The sequence below is a fragment of the Amblyomma maculatum genome, chromosome 1, assembly GCF_055883805.1.
Source record: "Amblyomma maculatum isolate TAMU_Amacu chromosome 1, ASM5588380v1, whole genome shotgun sequence".
NCBI lineage: Eukaryota > Metazoa > Arthropoda > Arachnida > Ixodida > Ixodidae > Amblyomma > Amblyomma maculatum.
Window position 1 is genome coordinate 322,985,718 of NC_139344.1, and position 24,517 is coordinate 323,010,234.

The window sequence follows — 24,517 nt, forward strand, 5'->3', positions numbered from 1 at the left end:
TGACCGGCTGCAGGCGGCCGTGGCAAAAGCTGTGACACAGGTGTGCCCCTACCGTTTCTAACACCATTCGGATAGCCTTGTCATTCATAGTGCTGCTTGCATTGGCTAGTTTACAGCTGTAGCCTAACAAGTACAGTCACAAATCTTCCGGTTTTAAACAATGAACAGAGGAGCATCTATCAGGAACTGGTCACGACAAGCCAGTGGAAATTTTATCTGCTATTCTTTAACATCCTGTTGTGGTGCTCTTCTTTACTTCTAGCTCAGTATATTCATAAAATGTGTGTTGGTCAATGCAATGAGGACTGTCACCTTGCGGTGATGGGGAGCAAGTGTAGCTTGTAGCATGTTGTGGAAAATTGGTGCACATAAATTGGACTCATTGTATTCGATTTACTTTTGCAAGGTCACCATGTAATTGTTGGAATAGTACAAGTGACCTTTTACTGTCAAGCCATAAACATCACTAGCAATTTGTCATCAAACACCTTTTAAACACAACAAATGGAGTAGCAACACATACCAATACAATCCCATTCTTTAATTTCATTTTACTAAGTTAACATAACATTGTCGAGATGTTTTTACAGCTCCAGCACATGCAGGGTGGTGGTTCACAGGCTGTCAAGCAAGTTCATTGGAAGAGTTCAATTCAGTGCAACCAACATGTGAAAATGCTGCTCATAATGATGCTCTTTTATTTTCTATACACAAGCTTGATAATCAGTGGTGCATCAACTTCTGTTTAAAGAGATCTTGAAGCACTGAGCAACAAGATACATGTGGCATTTAATACCAGCTAATAGTTCATAATCTTCTTGATTGCATCAAAGCAGCGCCACTTGTCTGGCAGGTAGAATGGCTCGAAGATGTGTGGAAATGGGGTGTCAAAACCAGTCACCCTCTGCACTGGTGCTTCAAGACTCAGAAAACACTCCTCCTGCATATGCCAAGAGTTTAGAACACTCATTTACGTGCCTGCATGCATTAAATAGAGAGTCAAAAAAGATACTAATATTTGCAAGCGCACTATTAATGCCCAGCTCCTGCACATTAGCCACCTTGTTGAGCACCAAAATGTTTGGAAACACGCAAAGCAAGTTACAAGCATACTAGTTGCAGTGTGCACTTTGTGAATGAAAATGCTCACTGCATAAAGCTATTGTCACTTGCACAAAGGCATTTTTCTGCTGACAGCACAATGGAAAATGACATCCACATTTCATGCACATGTGACACTCATTCATGAAGCAAACATCTGGGATCACTGCCTTCTCTGGAGCAAAACATATCCCCAATGATAAAGCTGCATTTAATGCATATGAGGAGTGAGTGATGAAAAGCTAGTCGGTAAGATATTATTTTGAAAGCATAAAACCATGCAGGGAATGTCCTACTTCTTTTCTGTGTCTTGTCCCTTGCTAGTTTTGTTTTCAAAATAATGCATACAGCCGTTACATCAAAATGTGACAATACACCGCACAACAACTGCCTTTTGCATTGTATCTATCGATAGCTAAGCTTTTAATGGTGTCACGACTCAAACCACACGCTAGCGGTCCAGGAAATTTGACTTATTTCACAACAGCCTCCCGAAGCGGTTGTCTCATCCCAAACAACGCGCTGTCCCACCATCGGCGCGTTGTTTTTCCTTCCGCTTTACATTTAATATTTTTTATCCTTAAAACATCCCAAGACTAACTTTTGTCAAACCAACAAAACAAAAAATATCCCCAACGTTTGCCTTTAACTCGTAGACTTGTGTTTGTAACTCTGTAGTGTGTAACTCGCATTTTGTCCACTTGTCCCCCAATCCTTCACTCCCATTATGCTTTCCCTTTCTTCGGCCTTTTTTTTTTCTTCGTCTGCTGATCTGCTTGCCCCTTCTCTCCCGGACGAAGACGAAACCTTGGGCATCTCTCCTCCTTCCTTTTTTTTTTCCATAGCTCCCCGCATTTTCTTGCTTTGTCCGCCCGCACCTTACTCATGTTTTCTTTTTTCCCTCTTTTCGCGCATTCCTGCGTCCGTACAATTTTCAAACATTTAAAATTTAAACTCAAGCAATGTAACCACAGTCTTTAGAAGGACCGGACCCCGGTCGAAACGTCGACGAAGAATGAATGAAGAGTTAAGCACTTTTCGCTATATATATATATATAAATTAGTTCACACGAAAGGGAAGGTGCAGTGTCACACTTGTTATGTGGACACCTGAACCGCGCCATGTGGAAGTGAAATTGGAAAGAGAAAGGGGTGCCGTAGTGGAGGGCAACCACGAGTGCAACAAACCTGAATTGCGGCAGCGATCTCCGCTCCCAAGCCTGCAGTCAGAGGCGCCTCGTGAGCTACCAAAAGTCTGCCAGTCTTGCGTACAGACTGTAATCAAGGTGAGATACCATTTTTTTTTTTTTTTGTAAACAAAGAAACCAAACAAACACTAGGACATAAGTTGCAAAAAAAAAAAAAAATCAAACTAATTGGTGATGGCGTAGCCATGTAGGAAAAGTCGAGCTACGTGCTTTTCATGCGGCGCGCCCGAAGCCTGAGAAATGCAGTGGGCTGAAAATTCACGAAAAGAAATGCGTGCCGCAATATGTGTTACGAATGTGCTAAGAAATCATAATGAGCGCCTCACGGTGGTCGCTGCGCCGTAAGCGTGCAGCGGGGCAGCGCCGTATCGTTGCCGGCCGAATCGGCAATGCCCCCCCTAGTGGATGTTCAGCGGGTCAGCCCGCACGGCACGGTTGCCGCATGCTAAGCGGGTGCACCCAGCCGACTGCGAAGAGCATCTCGTGCGACTGCACGGCTTGTCACGCACGGCGCAAGATAAACCTGACCTCCGCGACACGGCAGGAACCGTTCTCGCTGATAAGCGCCTCATGCCCGCCGCCGGATAAAGTGATGCGCCGCGCTTTGGATAGCTAACGGAATCCACCTCGGCGGAGTGGGGACAAAGTCAAAACACTCGCCACAAGCGTGGTTGCCGCGCGCAACGAACAGAGTGAACTTTCATACGCACCAATTTCACCGCGCTGATAAGGCTGCCCACAAAACGAAAGGCATGAAATGAGCTGCAACATATGCTGCACCAATTGTTTTCCCGCTTCTTTCGTGAAGAGTTGCAAATGACACTGTAACGTGTCTGACTAACCAAAAGGTCGCGATAAACAAAGAAAAGAGAAAAGCATTATTGATCGGCACAAAGAAGACACAAAGTGCCATATACATGTTTCCCTACGTCATCCACATCTTTTGCATTGTATTAAGAGCCATGAGCAGCCAATCAGCTGCACCCGTACCCTTCTGATCCCGATTTTTTGCCCAATTCTCAGCCTGAGCACAATAGGACCTAGCTTCGACTACTGTTGATTGCCACTTCGAATTCACCACCCATTGCAGCATTTAAGTTGCCGTCATAAGCGCATAAATGAAGGAGTGAAGAATGTAGTACATATCAACAGGTAAATGAGCCACCTACATTGGCCACAGTCTCCTTGTCCCATGGCATCAACGTGCAGAGGTCAATGAGCTCGCAAGATGCATTCAGCTTGTCCTGAACCATCTGTGCCACTTCCCGCAACACGTGCACCTGGCATGACACAAAGACGTTTGCGTTAGCTCAACATAAGCGACGGCCATTGCACTCGAGCCCTTTACTGAAGAAAAACATACTGCCACACGTGTTTTTGACATGAAATGCCATTTTTGGATAAACACAGCTGTTCTCCCACCTGCGCTGTGCTCATCCATTCAGCAGAGCAAAAGGTCATTACAAAATGTAACAAAGAAATAAACTGCACAATTCCTAGCCTTTTGCCTTTCCTGTAGCTGACAACTGCTTTACCTTGCTATAGAGACACCTCTCATAGCCTGAGTCGCTTTGGGACGTTAAACCCCACAAACTAAACCAAACCTCTCACTAATCAATGAAAATGTTAAAAGAATTTATAACTGTATGCTACTGCTAACTACTACTTATGCTACTTATAACTATGCTACACAGTGCTGTCAGCAAATGAAAGACAGAGATATAATACTGCTATGATAAGCTACATTACATATTGACAATATAATGCTACATATGACTGGAAAACCTCACAAGAGAGGCGAAAATCGATGGGGAGATGTAACTTCTGGTTTGGTATATGGGGCTTAACGTCCTAAAGCAACTCAGGCTACGAGACGCGCTGCATTAAACTCTTGTCACAAATATGCCATTTTGATGCATGAAGCTTTGAAGTAGTGTATACGAACCCTTTACCTAACTCACTAGCAGTCTTTTTTCCTGTTATGATTATGAATGTCATCTAATAAAAAAGAATAGTTCACATCAGTCCTTGGGCTGAATGATGGAGCACGATATACAGCATTTTAAACTAAATAAATGGTTAAATGTTGAACACGCTTACTTACAAACAGTGCTGCCCTGGTTGTGAGTGCTGAACTACAACCGTGACAAAGCACTGATGAAAGTTGGAAAAAAAAAAGTTACAAATTACAAAAAAAAAAAAAAATAATAATAACAATAAAATAAAGAAATTGACAGAAATGATTTTTGCAAATAGCCAAGAGTATCAGAGCCCACAGAGCACTATTTTCTGTCTTTGCCAAATGTTTTGTTGCAGTCAATCCAACCTGAATGTGTGAAAGCACACCCCGAGCTCAAAATTGTTACTTTTGTTAGCTTTTTGTTTATATGGATGGCAGTTTACAAATTGCATGCTTTAGTCGTTAACACTTTTCTTGCTTCATCATAGGTTATTATGAATAAACGGTGCTGCTCCCACAAACAATGCCCAGTTAACAACAAGACAGCCTCGTACTGGGCACATAAGGTCAAGGATAAACTGGAATCAAAATTCAAGAGGTTAAGAAAGAATGAAAGATGGCAAAGGGAATGCTATCCCTCCATTATCTACCTCGCTGCTTTGCGTCATTGTTTTAGTCTCAGTGTATGGCCTACAATGTCAATGTGCAAACAGACGGAGTAGCCTGCCGGGTGCTACCTGCGTGCCCCATCCAACGAGGGTGATGTCATCCCCTTCCTGCAGGACCTGCGCCTTTCCAAGTGGCAGGGTGTAGTCTTTAAGGGGCACCTGCTCCACGGCCAGACGATATAGGATCTTGGGCTCAAAGAAGATGCATGGGTCTGGGTCCTGGACACATGCTCGCAGAAGACCCTTGGCCTGCACAGAGCCACAGAGCCGGCAATGGCTGGCATGATCAGGTCTCCTACCTTACCGTTGGTGCTGAGAAGAGTATGGCTTCTGGGCACAAGCAGTGAAATCATGCCATTGTCCTTATCTTGTCCATAGGACAGAGAGTATCTATAATCCCATTCACTCACTGACAGAAGAGAATCAAAGGTCCAAGTTATAGTTCACAAAATGAAACTTGCTGCTAAGCGGATGACAACTGCAACAATTGGTTTGATGAGCCAGTCCACAAGGTGACAGTAACAAAGGTTCCGAACATGGCATTACCACACAGTTCCTATAAACTTTAACTGTCCTGCAAACCCTGGCAGCATTTAAAACACGGTCTTGAATGATGTGTCACAATTACTAGCAACTTGATATCCTTTTATGCAGCTATCTATGTAAGCAGTATCATATCTGTGTGAGCAGTTTAACCACGCAGCACTTTTTATTGCATACATCACACTACATTATTGCAACAAATGTAAGGGATCAAGTCTTAAATCACACTAGTGTCTCTTGTGGAACTGTTCATAAATTTGCATGCAATTTTTTATTTTTTTTTTTAGTCAAGAGAAAAGCTTTTATGCATGAAGTGCTTGCTCTGAAAACTCGAGCTTTGCAGGCTTTGAGAGGTTCATGATTTCTGGATCATTCCACATCGGAATTCACATTCTTTATGGTGGCTGTGGAGTAGCATTAATATGTTTCTGGTGGACAGCTTTGATTTGCCTTACGTAGGCAGACAAAAGGCTGATTGTATTTTGGAGCACTTTTCTAGAGTCAACTCCTTTGATAATTTCAGTTTTCTATTTCTGACACACAAAATCCCCAATTTTGTTGCTTTTTATGCAGCATTCGATGCTTTTCCGGGTAGGCTCTGACAAAGCAAGACAAAGGGTCAAAATATGTAACATGTTTAAAACAACAAGAAACAAACTAGCAGCAAATGGAATGCTTGCTTGTGCACTTTATAATTGAACACCTTATTTGACCTAAAGCTTTTGCCTATTTTGACTTGAGAAATTCAAATTTGGAACCTACCAACACTTTGATGTGCTCAAGCAGAGCCACTAGCTTGGAGTTTACATCAATGAGCAGCACATTTCTGCTATCTTGTGCATATCCTTTCAGGTCCTATGCCTCTGCTGATAAACTTCTGGGTGCTGGTCAGTAGCATCTTCAAGGAGAATAGATGGCACTGAGGGGTAGCCTTTTGCTCCAGCTTTCTCACTGCCTTCTGCCTGTGCTCCTTATGTTTTTACTTGAGCGACACTGGGACTTCAGTTTTAACATCTCGGCGATAGGCCCTATATGGCTTTCAGACACCCTTGAGAAGGTTTCTAGCGATTGACACCTTCGATGCACCACACCATAAAGCTTCAAGTAGATGTATGCTTTTTTCCTGATGTAAGCTTGTCCATTGACAACAGGCTCAATGGTGAAGTACCTGGTAGTTTTCACAGCAAAAGAAAATTAAAGAGAACTGCAGAATCTGCATTGGAGTAATGTGAAAGCACGGATGCTGCTGTTGGTTGCTTCTAGTTGCTTAATTCACTTTTTAGTCTTTGGTACTCTCAAATTACGCCCCAATCCCTTCCTATGCCCTTTTTCGGCTTTACTTCCAGTTGCGTGACGTCACATACTTGATGTCACAATACTTCACTTCGTGTTTACCCATTTGTCTTTGGTACTTTCAAATTGTGCATAGACCCCTTCTTATGCCCTTTTTTGGCTTTACTTCCGGTTACGTGACGTCACATCCTTGGCGTCACCCTAATTGACTGACTTAATGAACTATTTAGTCTTTGGTACTTTCAAATTGCGCACCAATCCCTTCCTATGCCCTTTTTTCGGTTTGACTTCCGGTTGCGTGACGTCACATCCTTGATGTCACCTTAACTGACTGATTTAATTAACTATTTAGTATTTGATAAATCATGATGTCACCCTAATTGACTGACTTAACTATTTCAGTATTTTATACATTCAAATGTGGTGCCAAGCCATTGGCTAATGAGACCATTTTTGCCTTTACTTTTACATGTTTTGCCTCTAATTAATCATCTAATTAACTTATTGGCCTAATTATTTTTTCAGACACAATATTACATCACCCTCTATCAATTGACACCGCTCATTAACCTCTACCACTTCTCAATTACTCGCAACTGCTGCGAACACGATTTTGCGGACATGGTCTGCGGATGCGGTCTGCGAACAGAAATCTGTGAACATAGCAAAGTAATGCTTTCTCATTAACAACTCGTGTAATTTTTGTCATGGATAAGCTTTCCAACAGTTTGCAGCAGTCTGCGCTATCTGCTTCGCTTGCTGCTCTCACCTCTCTTTCCAGTGGTGATTAAAAAACACAAAAGATACGCTATGTCATATGAACTGTGCATTTTTTTTTCTTTTAAATTCCCTCTAATTGCTTATGGCTCATACTAAATTTACTTGTGAACAAATATTTAATGTGCTCCATGCTCCCATACCTTTCGGAGATTTTATCTGTAGCCAATGCAGATGTGTTACATTGCTGCCACCAGTGCAATGCCATTGTTCCTGTGTTGTGGATAGCAAAACATTATGGCAGCCGTTTGGAGCAGTTTTGGAGCAGCACTTCCACCCCTGCCTGCTGGTGACAATGCTATAGATAGATGAGTAGTGTGGTATGGCACTGAAATGAACTCTATTGAGCTCGTTGCACCCGCAAAGAGATTAACTTGGCAGTTTTTGCAGCAACAAGCATACCCAGCGATTGTGGAACAAAATCACTGCTGCTTTCGGCCACGCTAAATTTAAAGCTGAACATCAAACCCAATCACAGTCAATCCCGAATATATCGAATTATCGCCTATATCGAACTCTCACAATTTCCCCTTGAAAATCCCATCGGAAAGTATACAACCAATGTTTGGATTTACCGAACTCTGCTGTGCCCATGCACGGCACCATATTCACGGTTCTGGATTACAGAGGAGCTCATCTGTTGGCATGTATTATATGTTGAATTATCGATATAGTGATCTATATTTGGAGGTCCCCTTCGAGAGGCTATATATCTGGGATCGACTGTATAAGCTCAAATGGTGTAGAAGCAGTTGTGCAAGGTTAACCGAATCAAATCTTGCATTAGAAACAAGATGATAAAGCCATGTACCAGTCCATTTGAATACGAACAATTAAGTAATAGGTACTTTAAGGTTTTGTGGCATTTGCCCCTCCTGAAGGAGCATGAGCACTGACCCGATGCTTTACAGCAAAAAGAAATGTCGGCAAAAAGTAAATGCTGAAAATGCAAAAACAGCTTTAGAAAGTCTGAGCATGCGTAATTCCACTGCGATGGCATTGCTGGACAAACGATCAGGCTGAAGTAGTGGCAGCGCAAAAGTTTTGCACTAAGTCCGTGCCACCAGACTGCTTATAATGCGCAGCCTGGGCAGTTGGGCTTCCTTTGCATGCTACAGGTAGGTGGTAACATCCAGGTTCTTCAGTAACAGGTAGCATGACGTCAAGCACTGTTGTGGGCTCCCCCCGCATGGACACGAGCCCAAAAGGCTTCATTAGGGTGGTTCCTTGCATTGTGTTGATGTAGGCACAGGAGACGCAAGGCACAATGATGTCCCAAGTCTTGTGTTTGGCATCGGCATACGTGAAAGCCATGTCAACTTTGGTCTTGTCCAAGCACTCCATAAGGCTGTTTCTGTGTTTTTATGTGCTTGTAGCTTACTGACTGAAGCACAGGTGGCTTGCATCATAATAGAGCATGGTTGTAGGCCATTTGGTGGGCCATTGTAAGGAAGAAAACACAAACGACAGGACAAAGGCAAGGAGACAAGACAGGGCGGCACTGACAACTAACATTTATTGAAAACACGCTTCGCTTACATGTGCCAGACACGCATAATCTGTTAACAATCGCAAAGTAGGCGGGTGGGAACATGAGCATACAAAGCAACTGCAAATGTAAAAATAACAGTCACGATATGGATGACATGAAAGCCGCGAAAAAAGACACGACCAACCTTAAAGCGGGTGGAAATGTGAGAAATCAACTGCGAACTAACCAATACCAATCGGCACAAGGATGGCAAAAAACCATACAAAGAAGGCATCCATGCAAAGAAGGCACAATTAAACGAGAGCAATCAAAGGTGCAAAAACACATTGCAATCATGCAGGAACAACAACAAAAAGCATGAAAGGCCTAAAGAAAACCTAGGGTCTGTAGACAGAAACAATAATTCTCCCTGGAGAATGGAGACATGACGCCTGCTGCGCATGAAGCATGCTCTTTTGAATGCCTCATGCCACAGATTACGGGTTTAGATGCCTGCTATCTCACCAAATTGCAAAGTCCGCCTAAAATCTTCTTAAGATCATGAGAACGCTCGTGAAGATATGGAAGAAGTACTAACTTATTTTGACTAGCCAACTCTTGGGAAGGGGAGGCTTTCTGCTCAGTCTTTTTGAACAGGGATTCAGACGCCGAATTTAAAAGTGAGGTTGGGTAGCCTGCCTTACTGAGTCTTTCAACTTGAAAATGCACCTTTGATTGTTCTCCTTTTATTGTGTCTTCTTTGCGCTGTTTTCATGTCATCCTTGTGCCAATCTGTATCGGTTCGTTAGCAGCTGGCTTGATTTCTCACGTTTCTACCCACTTTAAGGTTGACTGATTCTTTTTTCACGGCTTTCATGCCATCCACGTCATGATTGTTACCGTTAGGTTTGCAGATGCTTTGTATGTTCATGTTTCCACCTGCCTATTTCATGATTCTTGGCAGATTATGGACACCTGATCCATATCAGTCAGGTGTGTTTTCAATAAATGTTAGTTGTCAGTACCACCTCGTGTTGTCTCCTTGACTCTGCCCTGTTGTTTCTGCGGTTCTTTCCTCACGATGGCCTGCATCAGCTGCTGTCAACACCACCTCTCTTAATAATAAGCACTTTGCAAGTGCCCAGTGACAGAAGGATACATTCCATGACAAGTTGGTGGCATTTCACACTGTTCCATTTGGCAGGGCTTTTGCCTCGATATGGCAAGTCAAGTAATTTTTTTTTCTAGATAATGACTTTGGGAAGAGATTAGGCAGGCCCATGTGATTTGCTAGAAGGGCCATAGCAAGGATTCAGTGAAGTTCAGAAATCCTGCTCGTTAGGTGGAACGTATCATTCCTAACAATTCCTGCAAGCTTTCACATAATGTGCAATGTGTGCAGACAGCAAGAGCCAGTAATATTTGCCTGGAATGCAGCAGAGGGTTTGGGAGGACTGGAATTATTCAGCTGCCGACTCGTTATATAAGGTTTGTACAACTTCTTTGCAGAGGTTTGTAGGTACAGCAAGGATGTAACCAGTTTTGCTTGATGTGAACTTCTGCTTCACATGGACATCATTCTGTACGCAGGACAAACATGACCTCAGCTTGACAGTGCCAGAAGATGAAGAAGCCTTGCTTTTCAAGTACTCAGTGTGTGAATGTGCTGTCACTGATACATCCTATACTCCATTCCAGTAGTTACCTTCAGCACTACCAAAGCTATGATGAGTGCAGAGGTGGCTTTCTGACACTTCAGAACATAACTCCAGTAAAAAATGGCAGTACAAGTATATTAGACAACATGTTGGAAAGTGCACATTAAGAACACTATTTCAAATCGATTCTACTGTATGCTTTCATTACGCCATTTCTTGAGTTGCTGGCACGCCTCAAAGCAGGACATTTTGCTTCAGGGTGAACTACTGGTTTTCACCGAGTTTTTCAGTGCATTCATTAACCATAAACGCAGCATCGGCCTTTCATTTGGCCTTATCTCACCTACAGCAACATCCATAAGAGAAAAATACCTTTTTTTTTTTTTAAATTTTGGATGATTATTCTGTTTTGCCTAAGCCTAACAAGGAAAGTCGATTCGCTGACAAAAATGGCTTCAATCCGAAAAACAAGATGACGCCATCAGGTTGAATTTGTCACCGCGGCGTGGTTTGCACACACTGAACAGGAAGTGCTGAAGGGGCAAACAGCATAAACTGCTATTCTAAAACTTCCTAATGTTCTTTTAAGGATTCAGTGCATAAAAGCGTCTATTTATGCTCTTTTGTAACCATATCTGCATATGCCATGAGCAGACTGCAGATGACGCTGCATAGAGGAAGCTGCTTAATGCACTTTCATGATTGGCTGAAGAACTTTATCAAGCGCGAGGCTCTACCATTGGAGCGGACAGTGCCAGTGTCGACCTGCGACCTAGGGGAGCAAGTGGGATCACATGACTCCGCTTACTGCTGCTAAAGCAGGCACTGAATTGAATTTGTGGATTTTAGAAGCTAAATTTCGTGGTTTTCTCTGCAGTTTTGCTTTTTGACATGTGCCAGCATCACACACTTTCATCTTGCGCCGTTGCTTCAGTTTATTTAAGCTGCTGACATGGTCTGTTACTGCTCTCTATACGAGCCGGAACCTGGTGCACACTGTCATTTCTACCCGAAAAATAAGCTGAAGGAACCTTGGTTAAACAAGTTGCCAATAGGTAAAGAAGTGAGTCTTCATCCTTGTGTGTGCAACATGCATTTCATTGAGCAAGATTTCATCTATGTGCAGTTGGAGAGTTCCATGCGTTGCGGACGAAGGACTGCCGCTAATTAAAGTTTATGTTCGTGCGCTTATTACTTGTGAAGCTAACGAAGTCTGATTGCTGGCGGGATAGAGCCTACACTGGCTTCTTTGCCAAGCAGTATCTACCCAGAGCAAGGAATGTTCATCCTAAAGTGGGGACATGTCAGATTTCTTTTCAGTGAAGGCATTGATGCTCAAAACTAAACGTATTTTGCTGCTATACGCAGCAGAACGTCTTGTGACTTGCATTATGCAACTTCAGTAGTAACTTAAAATGACCCGGAAAACAAATAACCATGCATATCATGATCTGCTCACTTAAGGATCAACAAAACTGCGCGGAAAGACAAACACCCACCCGAAGCTCAAGTGGCAATAATCGCGGTCAGTGTGCAAGAAGGAACACACCTCTGCACAGATGCTTTAAATGATTCCTTCGCGTCATCTCCACTGTAAACCTAGACTATTCAAGGATCAGCCGAATGGCGCCGCTTCTGCCGGCACTGTGTGAAGTGCACCACATATGTCACCAACTGAGAGCTCTGTTCCTTTAGCAGAGAAATATGATTACCGAGCAGTGATGTAGCGGTGCAGCATGTAATTTTCTAAAAATGATTACCGTGTTTTATGACCGCTTATTTTTGACTGGATCTGCCACATGTTCACTTTCTTTACCAACAGCAGCAATACTGCAGGTGTGCGGCGTCATAGCAGATGTTCAAACTCACCGGGGTACGCTTCAACAGCTCACGGGCTCTGTGCAATGCCTTCTTGCCGAATAGAGTTGGAATGAAAGAAAAATAAATTCCTCATTAACGCGCAACTGCCTAGGAAAGCACCACACAACAGCAGTTCAACGCGCACTGTCCCACTTACTGCGTCACATGGCGCTGCCAATAGGTGGCACCACGGTACATCCTCGTCCCCAATAGCTTCCATAGTGCTGAAAGATATATGATTACGGCCGGTCTCGAGGGAGAGAGCGCTTCTCTTCTCTTACGGCCTCTCCAATGGGGTCTGTTTCCACCGCCCGCCGCGCCTTGGTGGGGTCGCCACCGCCCCACTGCTGCTCCTCCGCTACAGCCGTTCACGCGCAAGGGAAACGCGCGCTCGCTTTTAGCTTCGCCCGCGTCAGTTGCAACCGGCAGGTCCTGACATTTCGCCCCTTATGTTTTATACAAAGTCCGTCATCAACATCGAACATTTATTGTGTACGAGGAATAAAATACAGTCAACAATCCGTGCACGCGCGCTCTCCTTCGTCAGTGCGGCCGTGCACGGTCGAATGAAGCTTCGGGTACGCTTCAACATTTTTTACCCCTAAGTTTTGTACAAAAATAAATGTACCAGGCTATGCAATGTGCCTTTGAATGTTGTAAGCAGGTGTAGAGCGACCTGACGTGAGTGCATGGTGAACTGTTGGGTGGAGATTCTGTCAACCGCTACCGCTTTCGTTTAGATCAGAAAAGGCGCAGGCAAAAATTCATGGCACGTCTCAGATTCAGAGTAAAGAACAAGAATTTACTCATATAGTAAAAATTTCACTTGTCTAGTGGAGTGGGCTATTCTAGCTTCGTTCAAAGCATATCAGTCAGTTGAAAGACCGAAGATGTATAGTCTCGAGACTACTTTTAATCAAGGAAATAGGCATAAACAGTTAAGCAGAATCGAAAAGAGCGGTAAACAATAAAAAAATTGTCCTTCAAAGTTACACATTGCACTATATGTTCATCAATTCATCAAAACGCGACCTGCGTCTAGAAAATTCAGTCTCAAAATCTTCTTGCATGGCTTGTGCACATAAGGAGTTGGCCTCTCGTGTCACTTTCCTGGTATAATTAATTGAGAAGAAGAATTCTGAGAAATGTTTCAAATATCAAAGAAGCGGACTTAATAACATAGCTGTTGTCAATTCCTTTCGGGCAACTCAGTGTTGAATTCTGAAATGCTGACTGAATCAGGATCTTAAGTACTTCGAGAACATTTCTGTATAATAGGTGCACGGCAGCTTTTTCGAAAAAAAAAAAAAAAAAGAAAAGCTTGTCCAATAGGGCAACAAGCTCTGGTTTCGGATAATGCAGTCCACTAGAACATTGTCCTCGTAGTAGAGCGTACTACATGGGGCTGCTTCTTTCACCAGTTTCAAGAAGAATAGCGCAAGCGTCACACCCGAAGTTGATTAACTAATCGATATATCCAGCGACGTAAGGTGAACCGAAATATGTGACAGTGGGAAATGGGATGGTAGGTGATGCCATCACTTCCTTCAGTGCCTTGATTTTGCTCTCAGATGAAACGTCCGTCTTGACAATGTAGTCATGCTAGCTGTTACGACCCTCGCATCTAACATATGTCATTCCCTTCCGCACATTAACTTTACTTTTCCGAAGATCGAGAGAGCCTCAATGGGTCGCTGTATAAGGCTTGAAATGTGTCTTCAGTGAGAGTTTCCTTCTTTAACGCTTTAGAAGTTTCTTGCATACTTTCGATATAGCAGGTGAACTCATTTGTAAGTCATTGCATCGAGTATCACCTTCATCATTTATTGGCCTCTTTTTACCACTTCGAGCACTAGTGGTGTCATGAATATCAAACCATTTTTTGTTTTCATAATAAGCATAATATCATGTAAAAATTTCATTAAAACAAGTTTATTTCCAAAACTAAAATAATGTTTATAATACCACACATTGCATAATATATGAATTGTAATAACATTTAAAACTCAACCCTACAACGTTTACTTTGACTGTTATACTAATACTTTATATCATGCAAGCATTTTGCAATTTACATTACATTTTTATGAAATTATTTTCATCTTCGGTGCTAATGATTTCGCATCTAGTGCTGAAAGATGGTTTTGCTGTTGCAGATGAGTTGCTGTCATGTTAGCCTTGAAGAAACTTCGATGTGATCACTGCTCATTCAGTTTTCTTTTCGTTCCTATTCTTGTACAGGCTTGGAGAAAATTCGGATTAAAATGGACAAAAGTAGCTACCGTGCTGCAATGTATACCATGCTTGTCGAACGTTTGCTGAACGACAGTGTTGTTTATATCCGTTCACGTGTGGTACGTTGACGACATGCCACTGCAGCATCTGCCTTCTGTGCTCTTTAATTTCGGGGCTGCACTCACCACGAAACCCGCGAGCAACAGCGCGAAACTAGGCAAAAGCCACCCGCCGCCGCTGAAGCAGACGCGGAGCGAACAATGAGCAGGTCGCGCCCCTTGCGGTGGTGGAGAACGTAACTCAAGGAGAAACGTTCCCATTGTTCCCGCGGCGATTGAGAAGGCCGTAAGAAAGAGTGCGCGCTCTCTCCCTCGAGACCGGCCGTGACATGATGGAGTATAGGAAGGCGTCATCATTGTCACTAACAGGGGCCCATGACAGAAAATCTGTGTCAAAGCACGTGTGTTAATACTTGCAAATGATGGTGACGTAAGCTCCACCTAGTGAGAGGCAGCCAGACAAGGCCTTCATGTTGGCAAGCCAGCACAACGCGTGATAGTCAGTCAGCATTAAAAAGCCTGCCATGCAAGTACAGGTGGAATTTCAGAAAGGATGTCTACCCACTTCCCCGCATTGACGACACACTGGACCGGCTCTGCAATGCAAGGTACTTCTCATCGATGGACCTGAAGAGCGGATATTGGCAAATTGAGGTCGACGAAAGAGATTGCGAGAAGACTGCATTCATCACACTGGACGGCCTTTTCGAGTTCAAGGTTATGCCATTTGGCCTCTGCTCCGCACCAGCGACATTTCAACGAGTAATGGACACTGTGCTGGCGGGCTTGAAGTGGCAGATTTGCCTGGTATACTTACATGATGTCGTTGTCTTCTCGTCAAACTTTGAAGACCACCTGAAACGGCTGCAGACAGCGTTGGAAGCCATCAAATCATCGGGACTAATGTTAAAACTAGAGAAGTGCCACTTCGCCTACGAGGAACTGCGGTTCCTAGGTCACATCGTTAGCAAGGATGGTGTTCCGCCAGACCCAGAGAAAACAGCTGCAATCGCACAATTTCCACCGCCTGCTGACAAGCCGTGCGCAGGTTTCTTGGGCTGTGCACTTATTATCGACGATTTGTCAGAAATTTTTCGCGCATCGCCGAACCGTTGACGAAGCTTACAAAGGCTGACATACCTTTTAAATGAGAAGCGCCGCAAGGAGCAGCCTTCGAGGAACTTAAGCATCGCCTACAGTCTCCTCCTGTCTTTGGCCACTTTGATGAAAATGCGAAGACCGAAATTCACACCGACGCAAGTTGTTTGGGCCTAGGAGCCGTTCTCGTCCAGAAGAGTGCCGGACTGGAGAAGGTAATCGCCTATGCTAGCAGGTCCCTCACTAAAGCCGAAATCAATTACTCGACGACCGAGAAGGAGTGCCTCACGATCATCTCGGCCATTTCTAAGTTCCGTCCATACCTATAGGGTTGACGATTCAAGGTGGTAAGCAACCACCACGCGCTCTGCTGGCTGGCTGATTTGAAAGACCCCTCCGGCCCCCGATGGAGCCCAAGACTTCAAGAATTTGACGTTACAGTAGTATATAAGTCGGGCCGCAAGCATTTAGACGCAGACTGCTTATCCCGCGCTCCCGTTGACGTTCCTCCGAAGGACGATGACGACGATGCCTTTCTTGGACCAGTAAGCGCCAGCAGCTTTGCACAAGAACAGCGATCAGATCCTCAGCTGAAAGACCTAGCAGATTACTTGGAAGGCAAGACCGCTTCTCTTCCTGCTGTGTTTAGGCGTCAGTTGTTGTCGTTCGCCTTAAGCAATGACATCATCGTAAAAAGAACTTCACTCCCAAAAAGACAGCGCAGCTTCTTGTCGTGCCTAAAAAGCTCAGACAGGAAATTCATGCGTTGCACGACGAGCCAACAGCAGGGCACCTCGGTTTTGCGAGCACGTTGCATCAAATCCAGGAGAAGTACTACTGATCGCGACTGCCTGCCGACGTTGCCCATTACGTAAAAATGTGCCGTGAGAGCCAGCGACGCAAGACGCCGCCAATCAGGCCAGCTGGGCTACTGAACCCGATACTGCCCCCAACCCTGCCCTTTCAACAAAGTGGGATGGATCTTCTCGGCCCCTTTCCATCTTCATCTGCGGGTAACAAGTGGATCGTGGCCAACAACTACCTTACCCGATACGCCGAAGCAAAAGCACTGCCCAATGGTACTGCGGCAGAAGTCGCAAAGTTTTTTGTCGAACAAATTCTCTTGCGACACGGCGCCCCAGAAGTCCTCATCACGGACAGGGGAACGGCATTTACGGCAGAGCTGACGCAAGCCATCCTAGAATACAGTCATACAAGTCATCGACGAACTACTGCATACCATCCCCAGACAAATGGACTTACGGAGTGTCTCAACAAAACTATTGCGGATATGATTGCAATGTACGTCGACGCCGAGCACAAGACACGGGACGCCATTCTACCCTACGTCATCTTCGCTTATAATACCGCCGTCCAGGAGACAACCAGGTCGACTCCGTTCAGCCTTGTGTATGGCAGGGAGCCCACGACGACGCTAGACGCAATGCTGCCACACGTAACCGATGAAGATAACCTGGACGTCACCACCTACCGTCAACGTGCAGAGGAAGCCTGAAGACTTGCCCAATGTACAATAAAGATCAGCAACGAACTGACGCCCGACAGTACAACTTACGGCAACGCGATGCTGAGTACAAGCCGGGAGATCAAGTCTGGGTTTGGACGCCGATTTGCCGCCACGGACTGAGCGAAAAGCTTTTACTCTGATACTTCGGCCCCTACAAGGTGGTTCGCCGACTAGGACAATTGAACTACGAGGTCGTTCCCGACAGCGCTGCAGCATCGCAGCGGCACCGAGTGCATCCAGAAATTGTGCATGTTGTATGCCTTAAGCCATATTATGCACGCTAATGGATATTCATGTTTGCTCTGCAATGTTTATGTTAATTCATGTCTCTTTATTCTGAAACATCGAGGCGATGTTTTTTTAAGGGGGGAGTAATGCCGCAAACTGTTTAAATCTTTATTTGTTCCTGTTCGACAGCCGCTGGCATGCGGCCTTATCGTTGTTATTCTGGCGTGCTTATCAATTCTGTATCTCGTGTTTGTTCATGCTGGTTGTCGCGATACGACACGGTATCATTTTCTTTGTCGCGAACGATGCGCCGAGATCTGTCGCGAAGATTCCGATCACTCGCGTATGTTTCTACAATGTTCCAGGTTGTGCTACTAGCAGTTTACGACGTTATCTAGATTGTTCTGAGCAGCCTTTAAATTGAGCGTTGATGAGTGCGACGGGCATTCTTTGTTCGACGATCGACGATCACGTTTGTTGCTATCGCCGCCGCCGAGTTGCTTAGTTCCTTTGCGGGCACAAGTCAGCCAAATAAAGAGTTAATTTCAGTACCATCAAGCCTGTATCTTCTTTTGGTGTCAACGGCCTTGTCACCATTACGTGACAATTACGTGCCAATTCGATAAATAGCGTTTGAATACACGCATAAAAAAGAACAATCTTATTTTCGAGTAAAAGGGTACTTCAATCTCATATCAAATTCAAAATCAGGATTTTTCAGTTTCTCATGTTATTCCATTAGGTCATTGACACCACTGCTGCATGAGGTTTAACAGGCAACAGTATGCAGCCAGAGTAAAACCTACACAACAAAGTTAACCTGCGACTAGATGCACAATCCTGCAATTTTTCGTCCATTGAGCGATGTAAGTTGGTCAGCAAGTATGGCCATTTTTTATTACCTACACCAACTGCAGTGTAGCTGGTGTAGGTAAAAAAATAGCCCTACTGTGACGCATTTAAGCACTCTATGCTAACTCTTACATGCAGGCAAAGAGTTGACAAGAATAACCCCACTCTTGCAGTTGTTATTCTTTTATTTCGAATGTACCCCACCGGGGTGGCGCAGCGGTTACGGCACTCGACTACTGTTCCCAAGGATGCGGGATCGAATCCCGGCCTCGGCAACCGCTTTTCGATGGAGGCGAAAAGCAAGGCGCCCGTGTGCTGTGCGATGTCAGTGCACGTTAAAGAGCCCCAGGTTGCTGAAATTTCCGGAGTTCTCCACTACAGCGTCTCTCATAGCCTAGTCGCTTTGGGACGTTAAACCCCACAGACCAAACCTATTTCAAATGTGGACCTCAAGTATGAAGCAAATATTTAATCAGCAAAAAGCTAGGACATGATCAAACTGAACGTGTTTGATGTTGCACTGCTTCTCCATAATTCATTTGCTTGCTATATTCAGATAATGGAAAGAATGTACTGAACACTTGTATGGAAAGAGCCAGCAGCACATTGTATGAGCATGTCAAGTGCATTTTTTTTCTCGTAAGAATGCAATGCACTAACACATACATCATTCTCATCCTATGTGCAGACACTTGAAAAAAAAATAAATGATTGCAGCTCAATAAACAACTCAGCCTCTTGCTTGCTGAAACCCCACTCTCAAAGTAGGCTTGAAAGAAGGACGTGCAACTCAATCCAATCTTTGCTTTCAGTGAAAATCTATCATGGCTTTATATTTCTGGCAGGAAGATATGCATCTATTATTGGAAAAATTGCACAATAAGATTCTGCTACCATTCAGTTTAAATTTGTGATGTCCGTGATAAGCAGTTCTTAAATTTATGGTCTTGTGTGTAGTCTCACCTCAAGGATTCACAACAAAACAAGTATGTCAATGCATCACAGAGCTTGCTTGCAAAATAAGCCAGTAATGGAGCACCTGCATTTTATTTTACTGTGAATGCAGCACACTTAAGCTCTGCTTGAAGGGTACTACGTGACAGCGCTAATGGCTGCCATCTGCATCTGCTCTTCCAAATCATTGTTGGCATACATGCAATTTGCTACTTCCCTAATCCCTTTGTTTGTGCCTATATTTCACATACTTAATTACATACATTCGTAAGCTATTACATTATCTGAAAAACAAACCGACGTAGATATAAAGTCTTGCTTTAACCAAGCCATGTGAAGTGGCTGTGTGGCCTAGGGTGATTTAAGGATCTTGACTCAGGATTTAAAGGTCCTGGAGAGTCAGACTTCCATCTCAAATGAACTCCTCCCAACATGACCATGTCAGGTGGTCTCGTGACGTCACATAACCTGCCAAATGTAATCAGTGCCCAGTTATGTCACTTACCATCTACCACTTGCCAGAGGCGTGCTCAAATTTCTCGCTCACAACGCTAACACCAAATTTTCTGGGGAATGGTGCCTTTAACACTGTTACTCTAAAAGCCGGTGTATGCCTATCTGTAGCATCAAAAAGTGAGACCTCCAATATCCAAAAGCCCCATCCCTTAGCCAGCTCCCCCACTGCATCCCCCTGGCTATGGGGTTGCCCATCCACCTATCGTCACCCTCAATCCACTGCTCCATCTCACCCAAGCCACCTTTACTCTTCAGAAGTGCCCTCTAAGAACCCTTAAATGCAGAGCTAAGTGTCCTCCATTCTTTTCTTATTTTGTCTTTTCTAGCTTATGAAAGGCGTACTTTTGGTGGCAGTGATAAGGTCTTTATGATTAGAACATGGTGATCTATTGATATAGGCTAACCTTGTCTTGTCCCCAAAAAGTCCCTTATTAGCAATTTTCTTCAAGAACTAAAACCTACAGTAAACACATCGAGCTGCTGGAAATAAATGAGAACTGCACATTTGCTCAGTGATATACTGCTAGCAGGGACATTTCTGGTGAGGTTGCACACAGGAAGAAAGGGAAAAGGGGACACTCAAAATGCAGGCATTGCTTTTCATAAAAGTAAAACATAACGAAATGCCAGGGTGAGAGATTCACATAGCAGTGAGGGCTTAACGTGAGATGAACTGTCATGAACAGCGTTCTCACTGAGGCCTGAACAAAGCACTTGGCAAACCTACCAGAGCCATACCCTTGATTTTTAGCTCACAACACTGAAAACACCTATGTCGGATTTTCAGAAGAGCAGGGCCTTTAACACTACTTCGTTTAAACTCTTCAGGAGTAACCTAATAGGCAAGTAGTGCCTATAACTTTCCATGAGGCACCTTAACAATACTTACAGCACACAAGAAAGTTGGGGGACACTTAAGCTCGGCTGTTAACGGTATGACGTGACAATGTCAATGGGTCCTGTCAGTGGTTCCTATTGCGCACATAGGCGCGAACACTTTTCCTGCTTTCACATTCGCTGTGTAAAAGACTACATGAGATATATATAAATGCAGCAGCACTACACCTCCGTGTGAATTTTACTAGGTAGCCGAGTTTCACAGAGTCCAACAGCGCCATAAGCTGTATCATAACATATGATAAATCCAAAGCTTGTCATGTGTGCCTTCCTTACATGTACTGACTTTTTTTTTGCAACAGTACGCATTATTACTGCACTAATATTTGCTTGTTGCCACTACCTGCATGGCTAAGCCCAGTCAGCACTATTCAAGAGAGCAAGCAGGTAAATCATGTGCCCCATTTAAGATTGCATCCTATTCGGTATTGTTTTTTTTTTCTTACTTGACGCACAGATGCATGCACACACAAGCACGGCCTGCTGTAGAAAAGAGTTGGACAAAGAAATAGGATGCGCAAAAGGGACGATCACTTTAGAAGAGAACACAGGACAGGAAAGGAGAACACAGGAAAGTGATCATCCCTTTTGCGCATCCTATTTATTTGTCCAGCATGAACCAACTCGCCCAACAGAAAGTTCTAATTAATTATTTATAAAGGAGTTGGTTTCCCAGCTAATTATATACGCTGAGCGGTGCACCACCTGTAGCTGAATTTGCAGAGCAGCAATGGAGCTGATCTTGCTTGCTTGTACCTTTCTTATCGCCACCGTCTGGTGGCCTTTTGCTCCCTCAAACCCCGCACAAGTTTGACAATACGTATCTGCCGCCGTAGGCTGGCATGAAAGAATTGAGTGATAATCGGATGAGCATGATATTAATCTCGGAGGCAAATTCAGCTTTGCAAAACCCAATTTCACCTCCTGCAGAACTCAAATGTGCTATCATGTTTGGGATATGAATTACAACAGACCTTTACGCAAATATAATGAAAAAAAAAGAAAGTAGTATCAGGACGTGACCTTTCTGTGTGAACCTGCCTGCGGTTTTCTTTTCCGCATGAACAACTTTACGCTGCTGAACGCTATGCAAAGCTCAGAAACGTGAAGTACACGCACCTGAATGGGGCCACGAGGCATGACGATCCTCAGTCCGGGCACATGAGCGAAGAAGGCCTCGGGACTCTGCGAGTGGTACAGGGCGCCGTGGCCGACGGCACCGCACGGAGCGCGCACCGTCAGACCGCCACAGTTGAAAAGTCCTCCAGATCTGTACCGGTACTTTGCCGCCTCGTTAACGAGCTGGTCGAACGCAGGGAAGATGTAATCCGCGAACTGCATTTCGGCGACCGCTGTGGCACCGGCCACGGCCATGCCGATACCGAAACCTGCGATTCCTTGCTCGCACAGCGGCGTGTTGAACACGCGGTGCTTGCCTGCGCACAAGTCGTACAGACAAGTCAAAACGAAGTCAGACAAAACGACGAAACACGGGTAGATCTACGTTCGGAAACTACTTAACTACGCAGACGAAGACATGACCTCATTTCCAGCAAAACTATTAAACTGGAAATCACGCCTTTCCAGCTGGAAATCACAGATTCCAGATGGAACGACATCCATTTCCAACTGAAAGTCATGTCCAGCTGGAATGTCCTTGCTTCCAGCGGGAACATTTACACCTCAAGTAGAGTCCCTCTAGGGACCCTACCTCAAATGCAGTGACCCCAAATGAAATAGGTACCGAGTGTGTTTTCATCTGTGTGACATGAGCAATGAACTTTCCCTTTACACATTGTTCAAGGAAGCTCCTAACGCACTGCAGGCCGAAAGTTTACGCTTGCTTGGCTATAAATATACGCTAGCGCGACTTTCTGGCGATAACCGATATCAAAGGGGGCAAGAGAGATACGGTAGGGGAAACAACTATCGCAGAACGAAACTAATTCTCCATTCTTATGAAACAACTGCCCCGTCACATAGGCTTCGTAGAATTGACAGCATGCATACGCACCATACTTATCTTGTAGGCCGACTGTACATCGAAATACACCACCAAAAGCCACATCTTCCCCAAAGATCACAGCGGTAGGATCGTTGGAGAGAGTAATGTCCAAGGCGTTAGTAATGGCTTGGTAGAGGTTCAACCGCGCTGTCTCGCCTTCAGGAAAAGAACGAGAGAAAAAAATCAGGCTCTCTACTTTTTTTTCTTTTACAGGAAGCCGAACGTTACAGAGTATCTTAAGGTTGTGTATACAACGTGATTACACACCGTCTGATGACGACGGCGTGTCTGGTACGAATGTGAAGTGGCCGGCCAACCGCTTCTGTAACTCGCAACCGGATGCCAACTGCTCCCATTGCAGTCTTCGATGCGAAACCTTTTTCCGTAGAAATGCACGCACCGTAAAGCGCAAACAAGTCAGACTCATGGCAAACTCTTACAACGTATGGAACTGCTCAGCGGTTCAGCACGCTCACTGACAACACACAACACGCCAGCGATGGAATCATTTTTTCAGTCCTGCGGTGCTGCGGTCCTGCTGCCTCGTTATGGCCTCGTTGTGCCAGTACACAAATATTTTTCAAAATACAAGCAAGCTAATGAGGCTAGAATACTGAAAGCAATTACAATTAATAACATAATTGTAATTACAGATTTTAAAAAAGAAAGCATGAAGACATGAATACGAAATCAAACTATAACATAGGTGGTATGAGCGGCTTAATTGACTTTCTCTCTCGCACTTGATCTGCAGTAGGTCTCTATGGTGTCTGGAAGGGGATACCTGCTATCCCGTGTGAAACATCGCAGCATTTTCAAGTGCTATCAATTAGTGTGTGAGCAGCATTTGTTTTGCGTGGATCTCTTGGTACTCAAAGTGTGCGACAGAATATCATTTGTTGCGGGCGTAGTCGCGCTGCCTTCGTGCATGACTGGCATGGATCTCACAACAGTGCCCTGCTAACGGACGTCGACTGTAGGAGTTTCCCGAGCTGAAATTGAAAACTTGCGAGGTGTGACCAGTGCGCGTTTGCCTGCAAGAGGTTCTTGTGTCTTCTACTTCTAAGCTTCTTCGATCACTGCGTGATGAACAGTGGGAGGCTGAGATTGGAACATGCGTGTAAGAAGGTGTTTTCTGATTGTAATGTCTCCTATGTCTCAAGGTGGGTAGCTCTACAGAATTATTTCCCAAAATTGTAAATAAAAGGTCTCCTGTGCATGACGGTGCATGAAAATCTTCCCACAGCCGTTGCCTGACTGACAGCACGAAGGAGCAGCAATGAGCAGCCAGTGTCCAGCAGCTGTGAAAGATATTCTTGCTCCGGGGGACTCTTGTGTAGCTGTATCCTTTTTGGAGCATGGAGGAATTGGTGTTTGGTGAAGTGAAGAAGGGGGACGGGGGATGGGGGACTTGTGATGTGTTCGTTTTATTGCTTGACTACCTCCAATTAGTGGTTGGAGGCCGGGCTCGTCCAGGAATGGGTGAAGACAGGTCGATTGTTGCTGCTTGTGCAACACTCCGACACAGCGTACGGGTGAGTGGGTATCGCGGCCTGCGCAGCAACAAATGCAGTGTCTCGCTGCATATCCCCTTTCACTTCTCTTT

The 24,517-nt window shown here is 44.6% G+C and overlaps 2 protein-coding genes across 2 annotated transcripts in view; one reads left to right on the forward strand and one right to left on the reverse strand.

The window, feature by feature from the left end:
- Window positions 1-520: 520 nt before the first annotated feature.
- BckdhB (Branched chain keto acid dehydrogenase E1 subunit beta) lies at window positions 521-23,453 on the reverse strand. The gene is made up of 7 exons (XM_084582094.1): window positions 23,179-23,453; window positions 22,921-23,067; window positions 22,026-22,342; window positions 5,007-5,186; window positions 3,479-3,589; window positions 2,290-2,376; window positions 521-940 (listed from the first exon to the last, which is right to left on the reverse strand). The coding sequence occupies exons 1-7, from the start codon at window positions 23,336-23,338 to the stop codon at window positions 800-802; spliced, it is 1,143 nt and encodes a 380-aa protein (XP_084438220.1). The 5' UTR covers window positions 23,339-23,453; the 3' UTR covers window positions 521-799.
- A 198-nt stretch (window positions 23,454-23,651) lies between these two features.
- Ocrl (Oculocerebrorenal syndrome of Lowe) overlaps window positions 23,652-24,517 on the forward strand; it is a 59,278-nt gene continuing 58,412 nt past the window's right edge. The window contains exons 1-3 of the mRNA XM_084582980.1: window positions 23,652-24,074; window positions 24,158-24,253; window positions 24,364-24,446. Of these exons, the coding sequence (XP_084439106.1) occupies window positions 24,191-24,253; window positions 24,364-24,446 (146 nt within the window). The 5' untranslated portion in view covers window positions 23,652-24,074; window positions 24,158-24,190. The remainder of the gene's footprint in view (window positions 24,075-24,157; window positions 24,254-24,363; window positions 24,447-24,517) is intronic.